Below are 22,508 nucleotides of genomic sequence, written 5' to 3' on the forward strand. Positions count from 1 at the left end.
CTTGACTTTCTGAAATGTAATTGCTAGTATGTAATATGGACCCACCCCAAGCATGGGGGCATCTGTGGGAATTTTGATACTTGACTGTTTTTCTTAAATTTGCTTCTTATTTAGGGAATGCATAAATGGGGTAGAGGCAGAGGGAGAGGGGCAGAGAGAGAATTCCAAGTAGGTTCTGCATTAACACAGCCCAGAGCCTGATGGCGGGACTCAAACTTCCAAACCAGGAGATCATGAACTGAGCTGAAATCAAGAGTCAGACACTTAACTGGCTGAGCCACCCAGGTGCCCTGATTTTTGATACTTTGTAATGAAATGATCTTTTTTTTCTCTTTAAAGACCAAACTTTGGTATCTAGTGTGAGTCCCTCTCCTCTTCAAAATGTAGCCCTAGATGCTTTAAACGCTGACCTGTGTGACTCTGTCCCAATGTGGGACAGGCTGCCATGTACTTCTTCACCCATCACTCAGGGAGACTGCAAGAAGCTTGGTTGCTGCTATGAATCAGAGGCGAATTCCTGTTACTATGGAAACACAGGTGGGTTCTTGCATCTCTGAAACCAGTTAAAGTCCAGATAGCTTGCAACTAAACCTGGAAAAGGGTGATCTTCCCCCTCATCCCCAGCAGGAGACCAATGTTAAAGATGGCCAGAAGTTACTGTATAAGCCATGAGCCCATCCTAGAATACTTGAATCTATGTACTTATTTTCTACAGCCTTCCCTTGCCAATTCTCCTAGAAATCAAAATATTCCATGAACTCCAGAAGCTAAGGCTCTGTGCAAAGTGAAACCCAGATGACAGAAATGGAAGACTACCAGACACCTTGGGAATAGGTTCAGTGTCTAGAGAGGCTCCTCTCCAAGAAGGCTTTCTGTGGGTCCTAAATCCTACCCTAAGGTTTTCTAATGCAAAACCCATATATGCCGCCCGCTGCTCTAAGCTCTGAATACTAACTGATCAGTAAAACAAAGTAAGTACAATTATTCTTACTTTACAAAGGAAGCTAAAGTTAGGAGGTTATATACTTTGCCTCAAGTAGCAGAGGCAACATCCAAATCCAGGGGCTCCTTCAGTGCTCATTCAGTGCTTCAGATGGCTGAATTTGCACCCAAGTCACTCATTAGGACTGCCAGCTTCTCACAGGGGAGGGATCACAACTAGCTAAGTACCTAGCTGGCCCCATTATGGGAGGGATTGGCTTGCTTTCAGCACAGCAACTCTGGTTTTTCAGTGACTTCGCACTGTACCCAAGACGGCTACTTCTCCATTGCCGTGTCTCGGAATGTGACCTCCCCCCCACTCCTCTTAAATTCTGTGCACTTGGCCTTTGGGAACGACCACGAATGTCACCCTGTGATGGCAACACATGCTTTTGCCCTGTTCTTGTTTCCATTTAATTCCTGTGGCACCACGAGACGGGTAAGAATAGCTCTGCTTGGCTTTGTTCCTAATGCGAAGTCAGACAGAAATGTCCTAGTGACTGGGAGGGAGGTGTGGAAGATCTTAGCCAGGAAGGATATAGCCGACCACTGCTTGGTCTGTAGGATGGTTTCATTGCTGAGAAAGCAGAAGCCTTCCCTGGGCATTCAGCAAAGATCATAGCTGTGCTGACAAGGGGCCAGCACTTCTACCAAGCCATACATGAGAAGAACAAGTAAGGAGTTCCTCTTGCCACACTGCCCTGGGAAGCAAGTGGGGGAAATTGGCTGACCTTGGTGGTCCTGTTCCTGGCTGCCTCACTGGAGTGCTCAAAGCCCTATTCTCTTACCTGAGCTAAGGTGACGTGAGAAGGTCCCAGGTTAGTTAATGCCGCCTGCTCTTTCTGCTCAAGGGACAGAAAATGCAGCTTACGATAGGGTAGCCTTGCTGACTGCTAGATGAGTGAAGTAGCACCTGGCTAGCAGGAATGGACCTACTTCTTTCTCCATAATTCTAGATCACTGGAGACCAGGCAATATATGAAAACGAGCTGATTGCAGCTAGAGATGTGAGGACGTGGAGCCAGGGTTCTATTACCCGTGACAGTATTTTCAGGTAAGGGTCTGTGTCCACCTGGCCCTGCTGGACCAGAATGACTTCCCTTCCATAAAACAGGATTCCAGGGTAAGCCCTGAATCTGCAGAACCTCTCCTGACAACAGAACCCATCTGTTACCTTGGTTGTCCCATCTCCCTATTACTTGACCAAATCCCCCTGCATCGCTGCCACTGACTTCACCTAAGCCTCAAACTCCTCCGGACTCTTATTTCACTTACCTGGATTTCCTTGTGTTCATTTTGGCCTTCTCTCTTCCACCTGCATAGTCCACATTGTAGCAAGAAGGATCTCCTTAACACCTTATCTAAGATTATACACCCAAAGCTTCCTCATGGTCTTGCCATAGCTTAAACTTGACATGAACGTAACTCCTAGGACCTTGCATGAAACCCTGCCTACTTTCCTCTTAACCCGTCCTCCATGACATGCCCTCTATCTCTCACTCCCTATTTCCAACCCAAGACTGTGGTCCCAAGAGACTCTCTAGCAAGACCAATTCTGGTCTGTCTTTGGTCAGCTGTTTCTCTCCCTCCTCCTACCTCAGATACTACAATTTTTATCTTCATAGCCACTCCCTGCAAGATCTTCCCTGACTACCTTCTCTACAAAAGGCACATGTTTCTCACAGTACCACATCTAAGTCTTGCCTGGTTCTTCTATTTCCAAGGCTCAAACACGGATGCCATCTACGTCTTTCTCTTTAGCTAAGATCTAGTTCCCACAAGCTCTGGAACCATACACGTCCTGTTGATACATGTGCCCAGCACTTCCTGTTTAATAGTTCCTTAAACCTTTAAAAACTGAAAGGTAGCATGGCCCATCCTACCACTCGTGTGAGCTAACAAAGACCATGTCTTTCTGTAGGCTTAGCGTTAGCTGCAGCTACTCTGTAAGCAGCAATGCCTTCCCGGTTAATGTCCAGGTGTTTACCATCCCGCCACCCCACCTAGAGACCCAGCCTGGACCCCTCACTCTGGAACTCAAGATTGCCAAAGGTGAGAGCCTCTTGGCTAGAGCATCCAGCCTACAGTCTTAAAACTCTATTACTTCTCTGGGCATTAGTAGACCAACCTGGTTGGGGCACCTGGGTGGCTCAGTTGGTTAAGCATCTGACTCTTGGTTTCGGCTCAGGTCATGATCTCCTGGTTCATGAGATTGAGCCACCTCCCTCCCCCGCATCAGACTCCAGGCTAATGGCCTGGAGCCTGCTTGGGATTCTCTCTTCTTTCTGTCCCTCCACTTACTTTCTCCATCTCTTTCTCTCAAATACTTAAAAAAAAAAAAAAAAAAAAAAAATTTAAATAAACCAATTTGGTAATAAGATACTTGCTAGAGGTGTTCATAGGGGCGATGGTCTGTCTCCTAGGGGCGATGGTCTGTCTCCTAGGGGCGATGGTCTGTCTCCTAGGGGCGATGGTCTGTCTCCTAGGGGCGATGGTCGGTCTTTAGTGCCCCAACCCACTTTGGCCTCTTGCAGATAAGCACTACGTCTCCTACTACACTGCTGGTGACTACCCAGTGGTGAAGTTGCTTCGGGATCCCATTTACGTAGAGGTCTCAATCCTCCACAGAACAGACCCCTCCCTGGGGCTGCTCCTCCATCACTGTTGGGCCACGCCCAGCATGAACCCCCAGAGTCAGCCCCAGTGGCCCATGCTGGTGAAAGGGTAAGCAGCTTCTCTATGCCCCTGGGTTGGGGTCCCCCAGAGAACCCCCTCCCAAATCCGTGTATCTTTGCTTAGCTGCCCCTATGCTGGAGACAACTATCAGACCCAGCTGCTCCCTGTCCAGAAAGCCCTGGATTCACCATTTCCGTCTTACCACCAGCGCTTCAGCATCTTCACCTTCAGCTTTGTGGATACCATGGCAAAGTGGGCACTCAGGGGACTGGTACGATGTATGTTCCTCCCTGTGTGAATCTCAGCAGGGCTCTGAACACTCCTGCCCCCAGCAACTCGGAATCCTTCCCACATCCTACCAGCCCTCAGCCAAGGCTACCCTTTCATTTTAGCTTGTTGGCACTTCCTCAGAGTGATCACTGATCCCAACCACACGAATGTCCTCTGCCTACTAGACTCTAGTTCTTTAGTGTTACTGTGATAATGGCTTGGGAGTGTCAAGATTTTCTGATAAGTTTCTTTCAGCTTCTTCCTGGGGAGACGAGCTTGAAGACTTCTGATGTGGTTCTCCACCACCATCTCCATTCTGTTTGGCTCCCAGGTGTATGTGCACTGTAGTGCATCCGTCTGCCAGCCTGCTGGGACTTCCTCCTGTAGGATAACCTGCCCTGTTGCCAGGCGTGAGTATCCACGCTATCTACACTGGAGGACAAACTTGAAATAATCCTGAGTCCCACTGCTAACCTTTCTTAGCCTGTGGGCAAATGATTCCAAGTCAAGATTCCCTTTCTTAATGAGGCTGCTTCAAGTATTTTGATGAGGCAATAGAACACACAACCAGCTTCCTAGAATCCGGCCCCTTTAAATAGGAGCTATCACTCCTCAAGTAACATTCAGCCTTTGCTTTTTCCATATACATCATGATTAAGCCAGGAATCAAAGTGGCTCATGACCTACATATGGATCAATCTCACAAAGCCCTTATTATCTGGCTAGTTCACAAATCTAGATGTTTCCCCTGCTCAAAGGCAGGTCTGCAACATGGCCTGAAGATCTATGGGTGGCATGTGATTGTTGCCAGGGTATGTACTCCAGCTGATCAGATCCAGTGCTCTGGTTATGTGTGTATTCCTACCTGGTCCATTAACTTTTACATGTCTAGCTCTGAATTAATTGGGATTCATGACCCCCAAAACTTTAAGCCTCTTCTAGCAAAAATATACTCCTAGTAATGTTAGTCCTGAAATACTGCATTAAATGTTTAGGATCTAACTCCAAAAAATATATATTTTGTACACTTCTAAAGAAACTAAAACTTAGATGGACTTTTCCAAGGTCCTATAATTGGTAATAGAAATGGGATTCTTAAGCTACCATGGTGTTAGGTTTGTAGCTTAGGAAAGCATCTTGGTATTAACAGGTTACTGTCCAAATGACTTTTTCAGGAAGAATGGCAGTTCTGGGAAAGGGTAATATCCTAATATTGCCAAATTCTGGTGAAACCGAGGTAGCAGTGTTAGATATAAAGTCTTGTTCAAATTTATATTAACACATTAAGGAGGTTTTTTCTTTTTAATTTTTTAAATTTGAGACACGGGGCATGCAGGGGTGAGGTGCGCAGGGGTGGGAGAGAGAGAATCCCAAGCAGGCTCCGTACTGTTGGTGCTGAGCCCAGTGAGGGGCTGGAACTTAAAAACTGAGATCATGACGTGAGCTGAAATCCAGGGTCAGATGCCTAACCAACTGAGCCATTCAGGCGCCCCTGGCTGTTTTTTAAGGAGGTTTTCTTAAGACCTGGAATGGAGCTGTACATACTGAGGGACCTNAATTTTTTAAGTTTGAGACGCGGGGCATGCAGGGGTGAGGTGTGCAGGGGTGGGAGAAAGAGAATCCCAAGCAGGCTCCGTACTGTTGGTGCTGAGCCCAGTGAGGGGCTGGAACTTAAAAACTGAGATCATGACGTGAGCTGAAATCCAGGGTCAGATGCCTAACCAACTGAGCCATTCAGGCGCCCCTGGCTGTTTTTTAAGGAGGTTTTCTTAAGACCTGGAATGGAGCTGTACATACTGAGGGACCTAACTCTCCCATTCCCACCCCCTCCATGTGCAAAAGAGTAACTAANCGCCTAACCAACTGAGCCATTCAGGCGCCCCTGACTGTTGTTTTTTAAGGAGGTTTTCTTAAGACCTGGAATGGAGCTGTACATACTGAGGGACCTAACTCTCCCATTCCCACCCCCTCCATGTGCAAAAGAGTAACTAATCCCTAGCTGTCTTCTCTCCAACAGGAAGAAGACACTCTGACTTCCATTCTCCCAGCAGTACTGCCAGCATCTCTAGCAAGCCCATGATTCTACTCCAAGCCACGAAGGACTCCTCAGAAAAGCTCCATAGAAAGTCAAGTTAGTGGAAGAAGAGACCTAACTAGCTACTCGAAGCCTCCTACCTGAACCATTAGTCAAGCCAAAGCTATTCCTCATCCCCATTTATCCCATGCTGATAGGACCAGTGTGAATCCCCAGTTGACCAGCTTGTGTTTCCTAAAGACCATCCACATTTTTCAGAATCTGGTATTACTTGCTTTTGGCATCCATTAACCTATCTTTTCATCTTACAGGTTCTCCTATGGACCCCAAAGCTCTGTGGATGGTAGGCCTTTCTGGGACCCTAATCGTTGGATTCTTGTTAGTGTCCTACTTGGCTATCAGGAAACCGAGGTGAATTATTCCAGTTGTGTTAATAAAACCAGACTGCACTACCAGCCTGTGCCCAGCTTCTCATTTGAAAGGTAAAGCACTAATTTATATAAAGTCTTCTATCTGCTCTTGGCGTCTCACAGTTGCAGCCTGGGGCGGGCAGTACTTTGCATGACAGTAGAATAAAACCAATGATACCTGAGGTTTCTAATCCAGCCAACCTTTCTGGCTTCTGAATAGAACAATGTTTCAGTAGATTCATAGTTGGAGGACAACCTACACAGTAAACATAAGAACTAAACACATCAGATTTAGCAATTACAAGATCAAGAGGGGGTGTAGAACACAACTCTTCCAGAAGATCAAACTAAGGAAGAACTAGTCTAGAGCTACTCTAGAAACTTGTAGACTACTAGTTCTCCAAAGGAAGGCTGCTAAAAACTAGAATTGGTCCCACCCCCAGAGTTTGTCTGGGTTGAGGCCGAAGAACTCCTACTTCTAACCATTTCTCAAGTGACCTTGATCTTCTAAACATCCCACTCTGAAATCCAATGTCGATTAACAGTGACTAAACAGAAGTATCTGATCATAGGTTTGTCAACTGGAAGTGGCTTGATCAGCAGCTTAGTTTTGAGTCAGAACCAACAAGTAATAGTCCTTAAGACTAACAGAAAAGCATGGTGACTTCTCAAGGTAAATACCCTGCTCAAAGAACTCTCCAGTACTGTTGGCCATACTCTGGGAGTCTCTACTCTCTCCATGGTGGAGTTCTGAAATTACTCCTGCTTAAAGAAGGTTTCCCCATTTGTCTTCAGGGAGTAACTTCTAGGTTGCTTTATATTTCAGCAAAGTAAAAGGCATTAAACTTGATACTTGACTTGCCTACAAAGCAGGTAGTTAACTCCACTTCAAACTGCTGCTAAGCAGTTCCCTTATTCAACCAACAGGGACACTATCCTAGATACCTGATAACCTGCTTGACTCTCATGAAAACAAAATGAGGTAAACATTAATTCTTGATTTCCAGGACTTGGAATACTTACAAAGTCCAAGAACTTACCCAGTATCATTTAGTCAACGAATGGTAAGGTTGGACCATGAAATGAAGTATTATTTCAGATATTCTCCCTAAAACTCCATATCCTACTGAAAATTTTCCTCTAGTCTTCCAGAGGACCAATTTCCAGTGGTACATAGATTCAGCTGGACAAAGGATTTTCTGAAGCTTGCCTGTTTGCCTGATGCCTGGGGAATGTGGATAAAATAGACACCTAGAGCAAAGGGCTATGACCATTGGCTACCTTCTGTAGTAAAGGGGAAGAGCAATGGTCTTGGATTGCAGTGGTGGTAGTGGTTAACTTGTTCACTAAGCAAGTATAACTGTAGTTTACCTGGGAAGTCATAAATAGATATAATTGAGTTTAAATGTATTTAACTTAATGCATCCAAATTATCATCACTTGCATAAAACATAATTTAAGACCTTTTTTTATATCCATGTATATTTATAGTACATCTCAATTTGCAGGTTAAACATTAGAAGTACCATATATTTAGGTCTTAGAAGATTTAGAGTTGAGAAAATAGGTTCCCATACCCAAATTTTTCCAAACATAATCAAGTTTTTTAGTATCAAAATAGACTAGCTGTTAAATTTCATTAAAATTCTTATACTTGGCTATACTTCATGGGTCTATGGCCACATTTGGCTAGGAGCTATGCACAACTGGAGTCTACTAAATTCAAACTTGTGTTGGAGATATACTGTGTGATGGGCATTAAACTATGGGAAGTAAAGTAACAACCAGGAAAGCTGTCCCAGCAAGAAGGGCAGACAAATGTCTGATGGGAAGCAGGGGAAAAGTCATAAAAAGAAGGGTGGGGAGAGTGGGATTGCCAAGTCCCATCCTGCTCTCCCCATGAGAAAACGAAATGGATGTGGTCCTGAGTTCTGGGCTTATCCCACTAAAACAAAGCAGGTATGTGGGGTCCTGAAATGAAACTAATTTGCTTATGCCAGCTATTTGGCTTTATAACAGAAGAGTCCTCTAGCAGCGTACCTGAAATATAGTTATTTACTCAGTGTTGATGCATTTTTTTTTTTTTGAAGGAGGGTAGGAATATCTATACTCATACTAGATCCAACCAAAGAAAAAAATCCTGGTGCTTAAGCCTTGACCTAGAACCTGCCAGGTTCCCTCTAGCAGGGCTTCTCAGACTGATTACATTAATGTCCTATGAGCCTCCAGAGAAAGCAAAAAACAATTTCCCAAACATAGATGACCATGGAAACGCCTCAGAGAATCTTCCAGGAGCAGTGATCTACACTACTGTAGACCTAGAGTGTTTCTGCTTTCCTCACCATGGAATCCTTACTGGAACTTAGTCTGCTCAACAGGGAGAAAGAAGTATTTCAGGGAGAATTTAATACAATGTGCCTCTGAAGTGAAAAGCCTCTGGCCCAAACTACCTAAAAGCTTAAAGTTAAAACATTGCTTTAAAGTGAAATATCAGCTGGGACCATTAACTGGAGTAGCTTATTAATATAGAGTCTCTTCACTAAATCAAACTTTATTATCCACAAAGGGATCATCATTAAATGTTCTTAAACCTTCTTAAACTTCTACTTGGGCATTTGTCTAATTCTAAGTAGGCTTCTTCTGGTAACTTCTTATAAACTTAGATTGCCACCTAAGACTCTTCCCTACCTTTATCATATCCTCCAGTTTAATGAAACTGATTTCTATGTAACAACTCTTTACTCATGGACTAAAGGATTGTTCAAATCTAGCCAGAATAATGGAATTCACTCTTGTATCTCTTGGGGTTTTCCTGGATAAAATCATTGCTGATCGTTTATTCCTCTGTGTGGCTAACATTAATCTTTCTTGCCGAGTATTCACGTAATAACCTAGGCCCTCTAGGAGCTCCCCAGGCCTGCTGCACAGCTTCCAGCCCAAGATTTCCTGTTGAGGTCTTCCGTTTCTCAGAGGATAAATCCTGGGTCATGTTTGAGTTTGCTACTTGCTACTAGCTACTATATATACAGCATATACCATCTTTGCATCCATTTGCGGAAGAAGGAATGTATAGGACAAACTAAGAATTCGGGTGCCTGACCTCATCTTTCTCCCTGTCCCTCCCCCAAACTGGCTGTTGACAGTTTAGCTAGGTACCAAAGTATAGATGAGGAGTGGCCTACACTCTTTTGAAGGTATTGTTCCATTGACTTCCAGGTTGGTGTTGCAGCCTGTTATTCTGACTTCTGATCTTTTGCAGTGTCCTGCCTTGGGCTAGTCCATACACTTAAAATGTAATCTGTAGAGCACACAGCTTTTAACTCAAGGAAAAATTCTCATTTCTGATTTACTCCATTTTGTCTTGTCTCCATCCCCCCTGGTTCATTTCCAGATGAAATGTTCTGATATTGCCTCTCCATTTCCTTGATTTGTCTTTAGTTTTGGAACATAATCTCAGACTTACAGAAATATTGTATATTCTGACTTTCCAAATACAAATCTTGGTTATCCTGCATTGTCTGCTCAGACCCTTCTTCTTGATACTATGTCTTCAAATAGGAATCTTGTCCATTCACTTGGCACAAAAGCCAACTGGAGGCTCTGAGTGACTGTGAAGATGAGGAAGTTCCAACACTGGACCAAAAATTACTAGTGTTCAGATTTCTTTTCCATTTATATGGATCTACTGGTTCAAAGTAATACAGAAAGAGTCTAGAATACCACATTCTGTTTTCCAGGATGTGGAACCTGGAACCGCCCTAAATTCCAAGAATCCCAGGTCCATCTATTCACTGTTAGGACTAGATCTGCTTTCTTCCATCCGGTCAATAAGACATGAGGTACTTAACAGCTCCTACTTTTTTTTTTTCCTTGAGTCCCAATATTCATATAACAAAGCATATAAGGTGTACCAAGGCTGTAGAAATTTTGCTGAATATATGTCTAACCACCACCTTGGTCAAAGATAAAACAAACGAAGCATCCGGAGAATGTTTCATTTTTGTCCCCAGTCAACACCTCTTCAGGTGATAACTATTCTAGCACCAGAGATTAGCTTCACTTTTTCTTGAACTGGATATAAATGGAATCCTACCCACTCTTGTGTGTTTAGACTCTTTGATCTAGTGTTTGAGATATATACTACAAGTTGCAATAGTTTTCATGTACAACATTACATTAAGAGTATCAGCTTGGGGTGCCTGGGTGGTTCAGTTGCATAAGCGTTCGACTCTTGGTTTCAGCTCAGGTCAGGATCTCATGGTTTTGTGAGTTCAATGTGTGCATCAAGCTCTAAGCTGACAGTGCAGAGCCTGCTTAGGGATTCCCCGTCTTCCTCTCTCCACCCCTCCCACTGTCTCTCTTTCAAAATAAATAAACTTAAAAAAATAGATCAGTTTATTATTGGTGGGCATTTGAGTTGTTTCCAGTTTGGAGATATTAGTAACAAACGTGCAGTAAACACTGATACCTAAGAAGGGGCTGGTTACAAGAGCCTTAGGCAATCTCCTCCCTGAACCAAACTGGTCCTATGACTATAGAACAGAGTAAAAGTGACAGTGTGACTGTGCGCTGGTTACAAAAGACTGCAGCTTCTGCCTGGTCTCTGGAGAAGCCAGCTGTCATGCCACAGTAAGGGTGCTGAGGCAGCCCTGCGGGGAGGGAGGGAACCCCTCCCCAGTCAAGGGCCCTGTGTGTGCCTCCTTGGAAGTGAATCCTCCAACCCCTGTCCATATCTGCTTGCAACCTTCTAGAAGACCCAGCCCTAGCCCCTCACACCTGAGCTGTTTCTGAAGACCCATTCTACCACAACCATGAGAAAGGATTACTGCCCTTATAAGGCAAAACGTTTTGTGGTGACATTTTTTTCAGGCACAACAGGTAACTAAGAAATACTTAAGGTTTTTGTGGAGACGTATCATCTTGGATGTGAAAGAGTAGAATTGTTCGATATATACTTCATAAGCAATTGTCAAACTGTTTTCCAAAATATTTCTATTTTTATACTCACACTAGCTATTAGCTATGTAAAAGCACCCCAATTGCTCTAAATCCCTTAGGATAGGCAAATATTTTCAGAGGGAAGCTCTGCTTTGGTCCGGTCTCAGCCTCTCCTTCTTAGAGTATTCCCTCATCCAGCCTACAGGGGCCACAGAGGATATAGACTGCTAGATCTCCAGTGTCAGCAAGCTGGGGGAACCGTGCTGCCTGTCTAATCAGCCCACAAGCCCGGGGGCTTTCAAAACGCAATAAAATATCTGAAGATTCATAAAACCCATAAAACTGAAAGACAACAGTTAACATTTTCAGTCAGTAAGGATGGAGATCTGCTTGTCATCAACCACGTAGGGATCCACAAAGTGTTGATTCCTTCATTCTGTCACTTTCCAGAGAAATAGAATTTCACTTTATGACAAATCTAAGTAAACCCAAAGTAGTTGACAGATGACTGGAAATGGCGTCTTGACTTGAGCTGTATGTAGTGAAATTACTTTTTTGGATCTTCATGTTCAACTGAATAAACTCCTTTCGTATTAGGAATTGAAATTAGAGTGATCTATGTCAAAACCAACAGAGAACTTGCTTACATGGTCTGAGACCAGGAGAAACGATAGAAAACCAGAAGTTGAACTGCTATCACAGGGGCCATTCTGGAGGGAACCTATTCTTTTTAATAGAAATTGTCTGCAATCCTCACGTTCACCCAAAATAGTCACACCAAGATACTAACTCTGTGACTGTTGGTAAAACATTTAACCGCCTCAATCTCCACTTTCTCACATCTGATATAAGAACTAAATCATTTCTATCTTTCTGGCTTTAAATCCTTAGCTCCTGGAATAGCCTGAATCTCCCTTAGTCATTTTCATTGGTCTTGATTCCTGGCTATCCCATGGAAATTCTACTTCCCTAATTCCTTGCTCAGGATGTTCATGCTGTGAGCTGGCAGTGTGCTTTTGTCCTACACCATGGCACATTTGTGCCTTCTGAGAGCTAACACCTTGCTGTTGTTCAATAAAAGTCTAAGCAAGCCTTACTGCGACAGCCACAGGCCTGGAGGTGGGGGAGCAGAAGTTAGGAGATTCTGCCACTTACCAACCTCTTCTCTTCCCAGTTTTCCCAAGAAGTACTGCTCTTTCATTCTTGTTGATATGGAAGGAATTGAAGACATTGACCAAGAGAAATAAATCACCCTCCCCAGCACCTAACTAAGTTAGGTGATAAGAAAAGCCAAATCCAGTGAAGTCTCTTGAATAAAGCAGTTGGAAGGGGAGGAAGCAGGGGGCAAAGGGCTGACTGTACAATGATTTATGGCAGTAGGGGCACCTGGGTGGCTCAGTTGGTTGAGCATCCAATTGCGATTGGGGTCATGGTCTCACAGTTTGTGGGTTCAAGCCCCATATCAAGCTCTGTGCTGATGGTGCTTGGGATTCTCTCCCCTTTGCTCTCTGACCTTCCCTGACTTGCACTTTCTCTCTCAAAATAAATAAATGTAAAAAATAAAAAAGGATTTATGGTGGTAAAAGAAAGAACAGGCATCAATGATATTGGACAAAATGAATTACACACGCCAAGTTTTGTCTTTTAATCTCAATATTGGAGTAAAGGGCTGGATTTAATGACTACTACTTCCTGTTTAGCAGGAAGTACTACTACTTCCTGTTTAGCAGGGCTGTTCTTCCTATGTGCCTGTCTGTCAATTTATCCCTTCATTGGGCTCTTCAGGATGTTGACTTTATCTTGCATGAGTCAAAAGTATGAGTTTAGTTTTCAAAGAAGAATCTTCTCCTATTCTCATAATTATTTGGACTTATTGGGCTCTGCAGGGTGAATACTAGTCGTGTTGGCAGGGAGGGGACTGAGGAGGAGACCAACACCATCCTAAGGAGAGAAACCCACTGTCCCCCAGCCACTATTTCCTCACAACGGCTAAGGCTGCCCCTAGGAAGTGCCCGGAGGCTAACGACGAGTGTGCTGGGAAGGGTGGTTTCTGGTGCCAGCAGCCTTCACAGCCGGTGGTGCTACCCACGCTCATCAAAGTCAGGCTTTCATCCTAAAACTTCCCTTGTCCTTGTCCAGGACAAAGGGTTTGGCACAGACCCGGAGCTCACAGAACATTTGCTGAGTGAATCACACCAAACTATGACATAATTTGGCCAGATTTAAAGGAGCCCAGAAAATTCTAAAAGAATAGCTGAATTGATCCAGAACACACTTTCTGGATAAATTTCTGTTTATTAGAAATTTACATTTTCTATTTCGACCAGGAGCATAGGAGGGTCCCATTTCTCCACATCCTCACTTGTTATCTGTCTTTGTGTCTTGTCACCACAAGGTAACATTTGTAAACTATTGTTTTAAAGGTTTATTTATTTTTGAGAGAGAGAGAAACAGAGTGCTAGTGGAGGAGGGGCAGAGAGACACAGAGACCCAGAACTCAAAGCAGGCTGCAGGCTCTGAGCTGTCAGCACAGAGCCAGATGCAGGACTCGAACTCATAAATGGTGAGATCATGACCTGAGCTGAAGGCAGACACTCTGCCGAGCCACCTAGTGGCCCCTGTAAACTATTTTTAAATAAGAAAAAGTATAAAGACAATGAAAGGCCCATAAGCCTACCAATGAAAATACTAAAGGGTATGACCAAAAAGAATTCAAACCATATAGAAAAACCAGATAAAAAGAAAAGAACTCCCAGGGCACATGGGTGACTCACTCGGTTAAGTGTCCGCCTTGGACACAGGTCATAATCTCACAGTTCCTGAGTTTGAGCCCTGTGTTGGGCTCTGTGCTGACAGCTCAGAGCCTGGTGCCTGCTTTGGATTCTGTGTCTCCTTCTCCCTCTGCTCCACCCTGATTGCTCTCTCTCTCTCTCTCAAAACTAAACATTAAAAAAACAAATTTTTAAAGAAGAGAAAAGAACTCCCATCTCCTACCCCCCAGTTGCTCTTCCTGAAAGCAATGGTCTTCAATGGTGTCTTGCAGGTCAGTCCAGANTCCTCTGCTCCACCCTGATTGCTCTCTCTCTCTCTCTCTCTCTCTCTCAAAACTAAACATTAAAAAAACAAATTTTTAAAGAAGAGAAAAGAACTCCCATCTCCTACCCCCCAGTTGCTCTTCCTGAAAGCAATGGTCTTCAATGGTGTCTTGCAGGTCAGTCCAGAAACAAGCCTCATGTGCATGTGTGTTTCGATTTACACAAAGTGACAACCCTCCTCACGCCCCCCTGTGCACAGTGTCATGTTTATTTTTCCCTACAGTATACGTTATCTGCCTCTTGTCCAGAAGGCCTATGGTCTCCAAAAAAATAAGGACACAGGATGACTAGTACACCCATCAGGAGTCCTGAAGGGCAGAGTAGTATCTGTTCCCTGTCTTTCCACAGGCCGAGGAAAGCTCTGTGCATAGAGGGAAGCCAGCTGACCCAAGGCCACTTTTCTTTGACCATAGTGGGAAGTAGTAGTATGTGTGTTGGTTTCTTCACCCAGAACTCCAAAAAGTAAGTCCTGCCTGGGGAAGGCAGAGGCCAGGGTCATTGATGCTTTTCTGTGCTTGTATTGTATTCTGCATTAGGCCATCAGACCGGGCCCCATGGTCTGATATCACTCTGCACCTTCCCTTCCCTGTCTCCTTCTGATGGTCTCTACCTGCGAGCATGCTGTTTCTGGCATTTGCTGTTACCCAAGCAGCTACAGAGACACGCAATGGGAAAGTGTTTGTAAGGAAGTCTGTTCATAATGAAGGCCTAGGAAGAAGCCCTCTGTCAAAGTCACATTTAAATTCGATGAGTCAACCCTTTTTGCAATTACCCAGCAGACAGGCTTAATATAATCTACTGGGGCGGCCTCCATATGGTGACACCGAAGCCTTGACACCTCCAGGGTGACTCGGTGCCCTTGGTTTGGGGCCAATTGACTTAATGTTCCGTGTTTCCTGTGAAGGAGTCCTTCTCCTCATCTCACCCTGATGGCTACCTTACAAATTCCTAAATTCTCTTTTTGCCTTTTTTTTTTTTTTTTTTTTTTTTTTAAATCTCTGCTTCCTCAGGAACCATCTTCTTCTGGCCAGAAAAGAAAAATACACTAAGGAAATTTGAGTAACTGAAGTGTGGTAGTACCATGGAAGGTACTCAGCTCAGTACCCAGCTGAGGCCTGATGAAAACTACATCAGAATTTATTCACGGAAAAGTGAACAGAGCACAAAAACAGTGTTACTGCATTATGACTGCACTAAATATTTACTTCATGTTCAGGATGCACTAGGTGGGATTAAAAACAAAATGAGAGGCAGAATTAATCATGAGTCTACCCTGATGAACTTATGCAAGTGCAAGGTTATTCTATGAAATAGACAGCATTGAAAGGAAAGTATTAATTTGTGGATTTTAACCACCGAAATGTTTAGAAAGCATGAAATAATCATTACCATTTTTTAGCACATGCAACATGCCAAACGCTGTGTAAGCAATTTTCATGGATGATTTTATGTAAGGCTCACAATGACCTATGAAGTAGGCAATAATAGTGTCAACTCCTTAAAAAGAGAGAGAGCGGGGCACCTGATTGGCTCAATGGGTTGAGTGTCCGACTGAGGCCCAGGTCATGATCTCACAGTTCCAAAGGCTGACCCCACCCCTGCTTTAGGAGGTGGCCTCTTTGTTCTAAGAGGAATCCTATATCCCTTTATTTACAGCTGGTTGTGGAGTGAATGTGTGACCATGCTTGGCTCTGTGACTGGAGAATTCCTCCTGGGGGGACTTGGAGAAGTCTCCTCACTCCTAAGAAAGTGCTAGAAGGGATACCCTCTTCTTCCTCCAGGAATTGCCGGTACAGCTCTGCCATCTAGTGTGGCTGCAGCCTGTGGGTTCAGTCTCTACAGTCAAAGGCTGAACCTAAGGGGACAGAGTGAAGACAGGGAAAACTACTTGCATTTCTGAGGACATCCTCGAGCCATGCAATCAACCTGTCTCTGGACTTGTACTTCTCTGTGGTAGCAAAAGTCCTTTCTGGTTAAGATAAACATGCCCTGAAATATACCACAGCTATTAAATACCTAGACACGGAGGCAAAAATAGCAAACCCTGGGGAATAGTTTGCTGCCACCCCACAGAAGATCAGATCATAACAGGAAAGCAAACTCTTACTTAGGTACCCAAAGGGCTCTTCTGAGTTTATCACGGGACATTGTCTAACACTGATTTTGGTTTCCCACCTGCCTGGTCCTTTCTTGGTGAGAATGAGGGACACACTCCTTCATGGAAGCCAAAGTAAAATTCATGGTTCAAAGACTTTCTCTTAAACACTCTGTCCTGGGGCACCTGGAAGGCCCAGTCTGTTAAGCATCTGGACTCTCGGTTTCAGCTCATGATCTCCTGGTTCATGAGTTTGAGCCCCGTACTGTCAGTGAAGAATCTGCTTGGGATTCTTTCTCTCCCTCTCTCTCTGCCCTTCTCCTGCTTGTGCGCCCCCTCTCTCTCTTTCTCTCTCTCAAAAAATAAATAAATATACTTAAAAAAATAAACCCTCTTTTTCTGTCAGGCACTGTGTGAGGAAAGAACTGACGGTCAGAACTCACAGTCTAGAGAATAACTTCCTGAGGAAAGTGAAATAGAGATAGAGACAAGGAAAGGTATTGACTGTAGTCACATGTAGGGACCCCACATGTGAAGGCTTAAAAAACTGGGGGTTATATTGGTGTGTGAGTGGGCTAGGAGGGACAGAGAGAGGGCTGGGGGTTCTTAGAGAAAGGAAGACAATCCAAGCAGAAGAAAAAGCACGAACAAAGTCAGGGAGACGTGAAAAGCAGCCGGATGTATCCAACAGATACCAGACCACATGATAAAGTTATCAATCTGCAAACACTGTGAAAATGGTTCTAGAATGGACAAACATATCAACAGAACCAAGCAGAGAACCGAAAGAAAACCAATTCTATCAGTGAAGTTTGTACATGGAAAAGGTAGCAGGTCTGATCATTGCAGAAACGCTGAGGTTTTCACTTTTCACTCTATCACGGTATGCTTTGAATTCTTCACAACATATTTATATCTTATTTATGTTTAATGAGAATAGAAATCACTTCCTCCTTTTCATGACTATAAGAGTAGACATATGCGTTAAACATTCAGAAAACACATAAAGAGATAACAAACTTTACCCTTGGGGACATACCCTTCCAAAATTCTTACATATTCTTTTTCTTTTTACCAAAAATAGAATTATATTTTATGTCCTGTGTTTCTCTTTTATATGCTCCCCCCATTGTGGTTGTCTTAAAATATCTCTTTGACATTTGTCCCATTAAAAGGTAGAGCCTAATTCCTTCCCCTCAATGTGGAAGGCTTGGTGACTGGCTTCTAATCAATAGACTATGTAGGAAGGACAGGGTATCAATTCTGAGGCTAGGTTATACAAAAGATCTGCTTCTGTCATCTGTTATGCTATTGCCTGGCAAAAAGTATCATATACGTCACTAGGTCATAACGCCGTAATGTTAATGTATGTACATCTGCATTATTATTAAAGGGGCTGGCAAATCAACCGTAGCCAATTCGACCATATAGAAGTCTTAAGTTCTTTTTGAGCAGATGATGGTAGTCACAGAACATTTAGGTAATTGAGAGTGATTTTCTTCCCCACCATAAATGAAAGCAAGCCTCGGCCAAAATTCACACACACACACAACCACACACACACATCACACACAGAAAAGCAATACCATCTGTTCTGTGAAGTATGTGGGTTGTTGTTTGTTGTTTTGTTTTTTACCAACTTTGTCAAGAGCTGCACCCCCAAGACCTGACTCTTACTGCTTCCCTGCCTCTGCTCACTGACCTTTGTACCACATTTGTCCTTAAGCTCTTAACTTCTCTCTTAACTCAGTGACTCTCTTAACTCAGGCAAAGAGCCCAATGGCCCGATGGGCACACTATCCCATGATGGAAACAGAAATGACCCCTCAGGCAATAACAATGGCCCAGAGGAAGAGCTCTGGTGGCCTAGACCATGCAGACCAATTTGAGCTCAACCCCCGACTCACACCTGCACAGACGGACCATGGGGTGACCTCTAGCATGACCCACAATTACCTTTACCTTATTATAATACTGAAATCTCCACCCACGGAAGATCCTCAGCCTCATTTACACAACATGCAATGTGTGTCTGGGCAGGTTTCCTTAAGGCCCACGTGCAACCTTATGCCCATCTTCACAAACAATGACAAGTCTCTGCTTTCTGAATGTTCACCCTAACCCTAAACAAAAGGAATCCATTCACCCTTGCTTGGGGAGTCATGGCTTTGGAAGTTATTCCCTCTCATCTCCTTATTTGCTGCATATAAAGTTTCCTTTGTGTGAAGTTTCTGTGACTCACCGAGGAGCAAACTCACGTTGGGTCGGTTACATCTCGAGTGAAAGCTTTGTTGTGCCCGAATCTCGAGTCCCAGAGACCTCCAAGGAGCTGGCACTGATGCAAATACAAAAGGGTCTTTATTATAAGCTCGAGCAGGGGCTCACCAGCCTACCAGTGTCGTGGCAGCAAGGTGAAGTTAAGAACAATAGCGAATAGGGTTTTTAAGGAGTAAGGGATAGGGGTGTTACAGCACATGTAGTATCATCACATAAACACCAATTACAATTGTACAGCGCCCCTGGTAACAGCTTTGACCATTCAGCATCTGTGAGGTGTTCATTACTTTCGGTGGGACCCAATCATGACTTTTGAGAATCCTTTGAAAATGACCAATTATGAGGTGAGTTTAAAGGGCTCACGTGGGGTTCAGGCAAGCGGTGAGAAATTGGCTAGTTTGTATCTGCAGTTCCTAGCCTTGACTCAGACCATAGGAAGGTTTCTTTTTTCTTTTTGATTAGCTGAACTGAGGGTGGTCCGAGGATGGCTTTAGCCTTGAGCAGTCTGAGGCTTTTCCTAGAACTGGGGCTGGGGCTACATGCAGCCCGAGGTTGCTCTTAATGGAAGACTTAATCTTTGGCTCTTCAGCTTCAGTCAGGCAATACAGAATATCCTGGAATTCAGGCAGCCCGGGCAACCAGAAACCAGAATCCAGACCCAAATGGAGCACTGTTGAAAGACCAACATCAATCCACTAGATTCTTAAGATCAAGCCTCAAGGTGTCACCCCTGAGGGTGTGGGCCACAGGCCTTGCCAAATTCTTACACCCTTTTCAGGCAAAGATAGGGAGTGTTTCAAATAATGATTCAACCCATGATCTTAAATACCACTGATTTCACCAATAAGGCCCACCTCTAACAATCATTATGGTAATTGGCACAGTCTGTGGGGCTGAGAAGCAATAGAAGGAGAATCCCTGGCTGTAGGCCCATCAAGTGGGGGCTTCCTGACCAGCACGTAGGGATTATGTCAGTGGCTCCTCAGTTAAGTGTCTGACTCTTGGTGTTGGATTAGGCCATGAGGTCATGGTTCACAAGTTCCAGCCCGACAACGGCTCCACACTCACAGTATGGATCCTGCTTGGAATTCTCTGTCTCCCTCTCTGTCTGCCCCTCCCCAGCTCACTCTAGCTCTAGCTCTCAAAATAAGTAAACGTTAAAAAAAAAAAGAAAAAAAAGAATGTTCCCTAACTACCCCTGCAGGGCTCAAATCTCCGAGGGAATAAACAACTATACCCAGGTGTAACTTTTTAAAAAGGTATTTCTTTTTAAATAATCTCTATAGACAACATATGGCTCAAACTCAAAACCCTGAGCTCAAGAGTCTCATGCTCTATTGNGGATCCTGCTTCGAATTCTCTGTCTCCCTCTCTGTCTGCCCCTCCCCAGCTCACTCTAGCTCTAGCTCTCAAAATAAGTAAACGTTAAAAAAAAAAAGAAAAAAAAGAATGTTCCCTAACTACCCCTGCAGGGCTCAAATTTCCGAGGGAATAAACTATACCCAGGTGTAACTTTTTAAAAAGGTATTTCTTTTTAAATAATCTCTATAGACAACATATGGCTCAAACTCAAAACCCTGAGCTCAAGAGTCTCATGCTCTATTGACTGAGCCAGCCAGGTGCTCCCCAGGGTATAACTTTTAAAACACTGCCTATGGTGAAGTATTTTATTAAATCTTTTTTGTTTTAATGTTGATTTATTTTTGAGAGAGAGAGAGCAAGGGGTGAAGGGGTAGCACAAGCAGGGGAGGGCCAGCGAGAGAGGGAGACCCAGAATCCAAAGCAGGCCCCAGGCTCTGAGCTGTCAGCCCAGACCCCACATGAGGCAAACCCACACTCACAAACCGTGAGATCATGACCTGAGTGGAAGTCAGATGCTTACCTGAGCCACCCAGGCACCCCATAATATTTTAAAGCAAGTAACAGACATCATAGCAAACAACTCCACAGCACTCCAATGTGTGGCTATGCCAGCCTTTTGTGAATTGTATTCATTTAGTAAACACTTATGTCATGGCCCATTTGTTCGTATATAAACAATTCAGAGATGAGTGACCTTGATGTACACATTCTGTGTCCATTTCTAATTATTCTGTGACCGGGGCCCAAGGTGCAAGAGCACCCGGCTGTGGGGATCCCCAACAGACCAGCTGTAGTCGCCTGCCGCTGACAAAATCTGAAGGGCGAGAGCTGAGTGGTGGTTAACACAGGAAAAGCAACTTAGTTCAGAGAGACTGATGCTGGGAACGATGGGAGAAAAAGGAACAAAGACCAGACTCTACTGTGGCTCCTAGTCTCCAGGCAGGATTCCTGAGGCGTACAGACTCTAACTCCTACAACTCTGTCAAGAACTCCCTTTAACGTGTTACCACTCCAGCCTGGCTCTGGTTAGTGTGACTTCACTCCCATAACCATAAACACAGCCCCACCCCCATATTTATTAGCAATCCTCTTTCAAACAAATGGCCCAAGGACATACATCTGAAGGGACTCACCACTAAGGTTCAACTCAACAATAAAACCAGCCTCAAGAACCAGCCCTCCAAATTCCCGGAGACCTTGCTTGTAAGAAGCAGGAATTCCTTAGAGACTTAGCTATCCCTAACCCCCACTAACTAAAATGTTTATAATCAGTTATTCCTCAAATGTGTATCATCAATTATCTGTACTGGGATAAAGAGTTAATCTCGGTGCAGCTCTTTCCGCCCATGGATTTTGTCCCTGGGCTGTAATAAAGCACCTTTTTGCACAGAAAATGTCTCAAGGATTCTTTCTTGGTCCTTTGCTGAGGTCCCCACATGAGGAAGACAGGGGACTAGCATTTCAAAGACTGTCTCCAAAGTGCTGAAAATACTTCTGGGTCTGTGTGAGGAGAATGTGGGACAAAGGCTGGGGGGTATGAGAGAAGGCCGGGGCTAGAGAGGGGCCCCCTCAATCCTGAGCACGAAACACAGTGTTCCCTGAGCCCAGAATCCAGGCCCCCAGGTAGCACACCTTGAAGGAAGCAGGGCAGGATGCTTACCAAAGGGGAACTCCACTCCCAAGACCAGTGAAGACAGAACCAAAGCAGTCGGCTCTGAGATGTGCCCCAGTGCTGACCTTTCACCCACTTTTGCCCTCATTATAATACTGACAACCACGCCGCACGCCCCTGGGTGCAGATTTCACATGATAATGAGACCCTGGTGCAGGGTTTGTTCATTGCGCCTGTGCGCCCAACTTCCTGTCTCTCAAACCTGCCATTTTGGGGGCTGAGATGGCATTCGTTTCCCCACCTCAGTGTCTTTAAAATCTTTTCCTGGACTTTGTGCTGGGAGCCAGCAGGAAGGGCCCTTTCTTTTGTGCTGTTTCCCTTGTGCTTGAGCATGAGCCCCGTTGAAAACCTTGCCTGGAACTTCCCATTTGGCCTCTAGTCAATTTCTATTGTGTAAGTAACAGGCACGTGCAGGTGGTTAATAAGTGTCAGGTCCGTTTTTGTCTGGGGTCAGTCCTTTGGGGTCAGCCCTGCAGTGCAGTCTTACAGCTGGAGTGGGTAGTTTCGGTTCCACCAAGGCTTCTGCCGGAGTTAAAAGGTAAGCTGGAAAGACCTTAATCAGTTAGAAAGTACCAGACTAAGGTCAAAATGGAGGCAATTCCAAGTTCTCTTTCAATTCTTTGGAATAAATTCCTACAAGTGGAATTGCTAGGTAAAATAGTATGTAGACCGTTTTCTCAAAAAAAAAAAAACAATA

General features: G+C 44.3%; 1 protein-coding gene across 1 annotated transcript in view; it reads left to right on the plus strand.

Moving 5' to 3' along the window:
* Positions 1-6,378, plus strand: part of ZP4 (zona pellucida glycoprotein 4) — a 7,967-nt gene extending 1,589 nt beyond the window's left edge. The window contains exons 4-12 of the mRNA XM_077751720.1: positions 388-537; positions 1,233-1,420; positions 1,938-2,035; positions 2,903-3,033; positions 3,516-3,705; positions 3,781-3,928; positions 4,259-4,337; positions 5,945-6,058; positions 6,274-6,378. Coding sequence (XP_077607846.1) covers positions 388-537; positions 1,233-1,420; positions 1,938-2,035; positions 2,903-3,033; positions 3,516-3,705; positions 3,781-3,928; positions 4,259-4,337; positions 5,945-6,058; positions 6,274-6,377 — 1,202 coding nt within the window. The 3' untranslated portion in view covers position 6,378. The remainder of the gene's footprint in view (positions 1-387; positions 538-1,232; positions 1,421-1,937; positions 2,036-2,902; positions 3,034-3,515; positions 3,706-3,780; positions 3,929-4,258; positions 4,338-5,944; positions 6,059-6,273) is intronic.
* The last annotated feature ends 16,130 nt before the right edge of the window (positions 6,379-22,508 follow it).

This window comes from Crocuta crocuta, unplaced genomic scaffold, assembly GCF_008692635.1.
Source record: "Crocuta crocuta isolate KB4526 unplaced genomic scaffold, BGI_CrCroc_1.0 scaffold59-1, whole genome shotgun sequence".
NCBI lineage: Eukaryota > Metazoa > Chordata > Mammalia > Carnivora > Hyaenidae > Crocuta > Crocuta crocuta.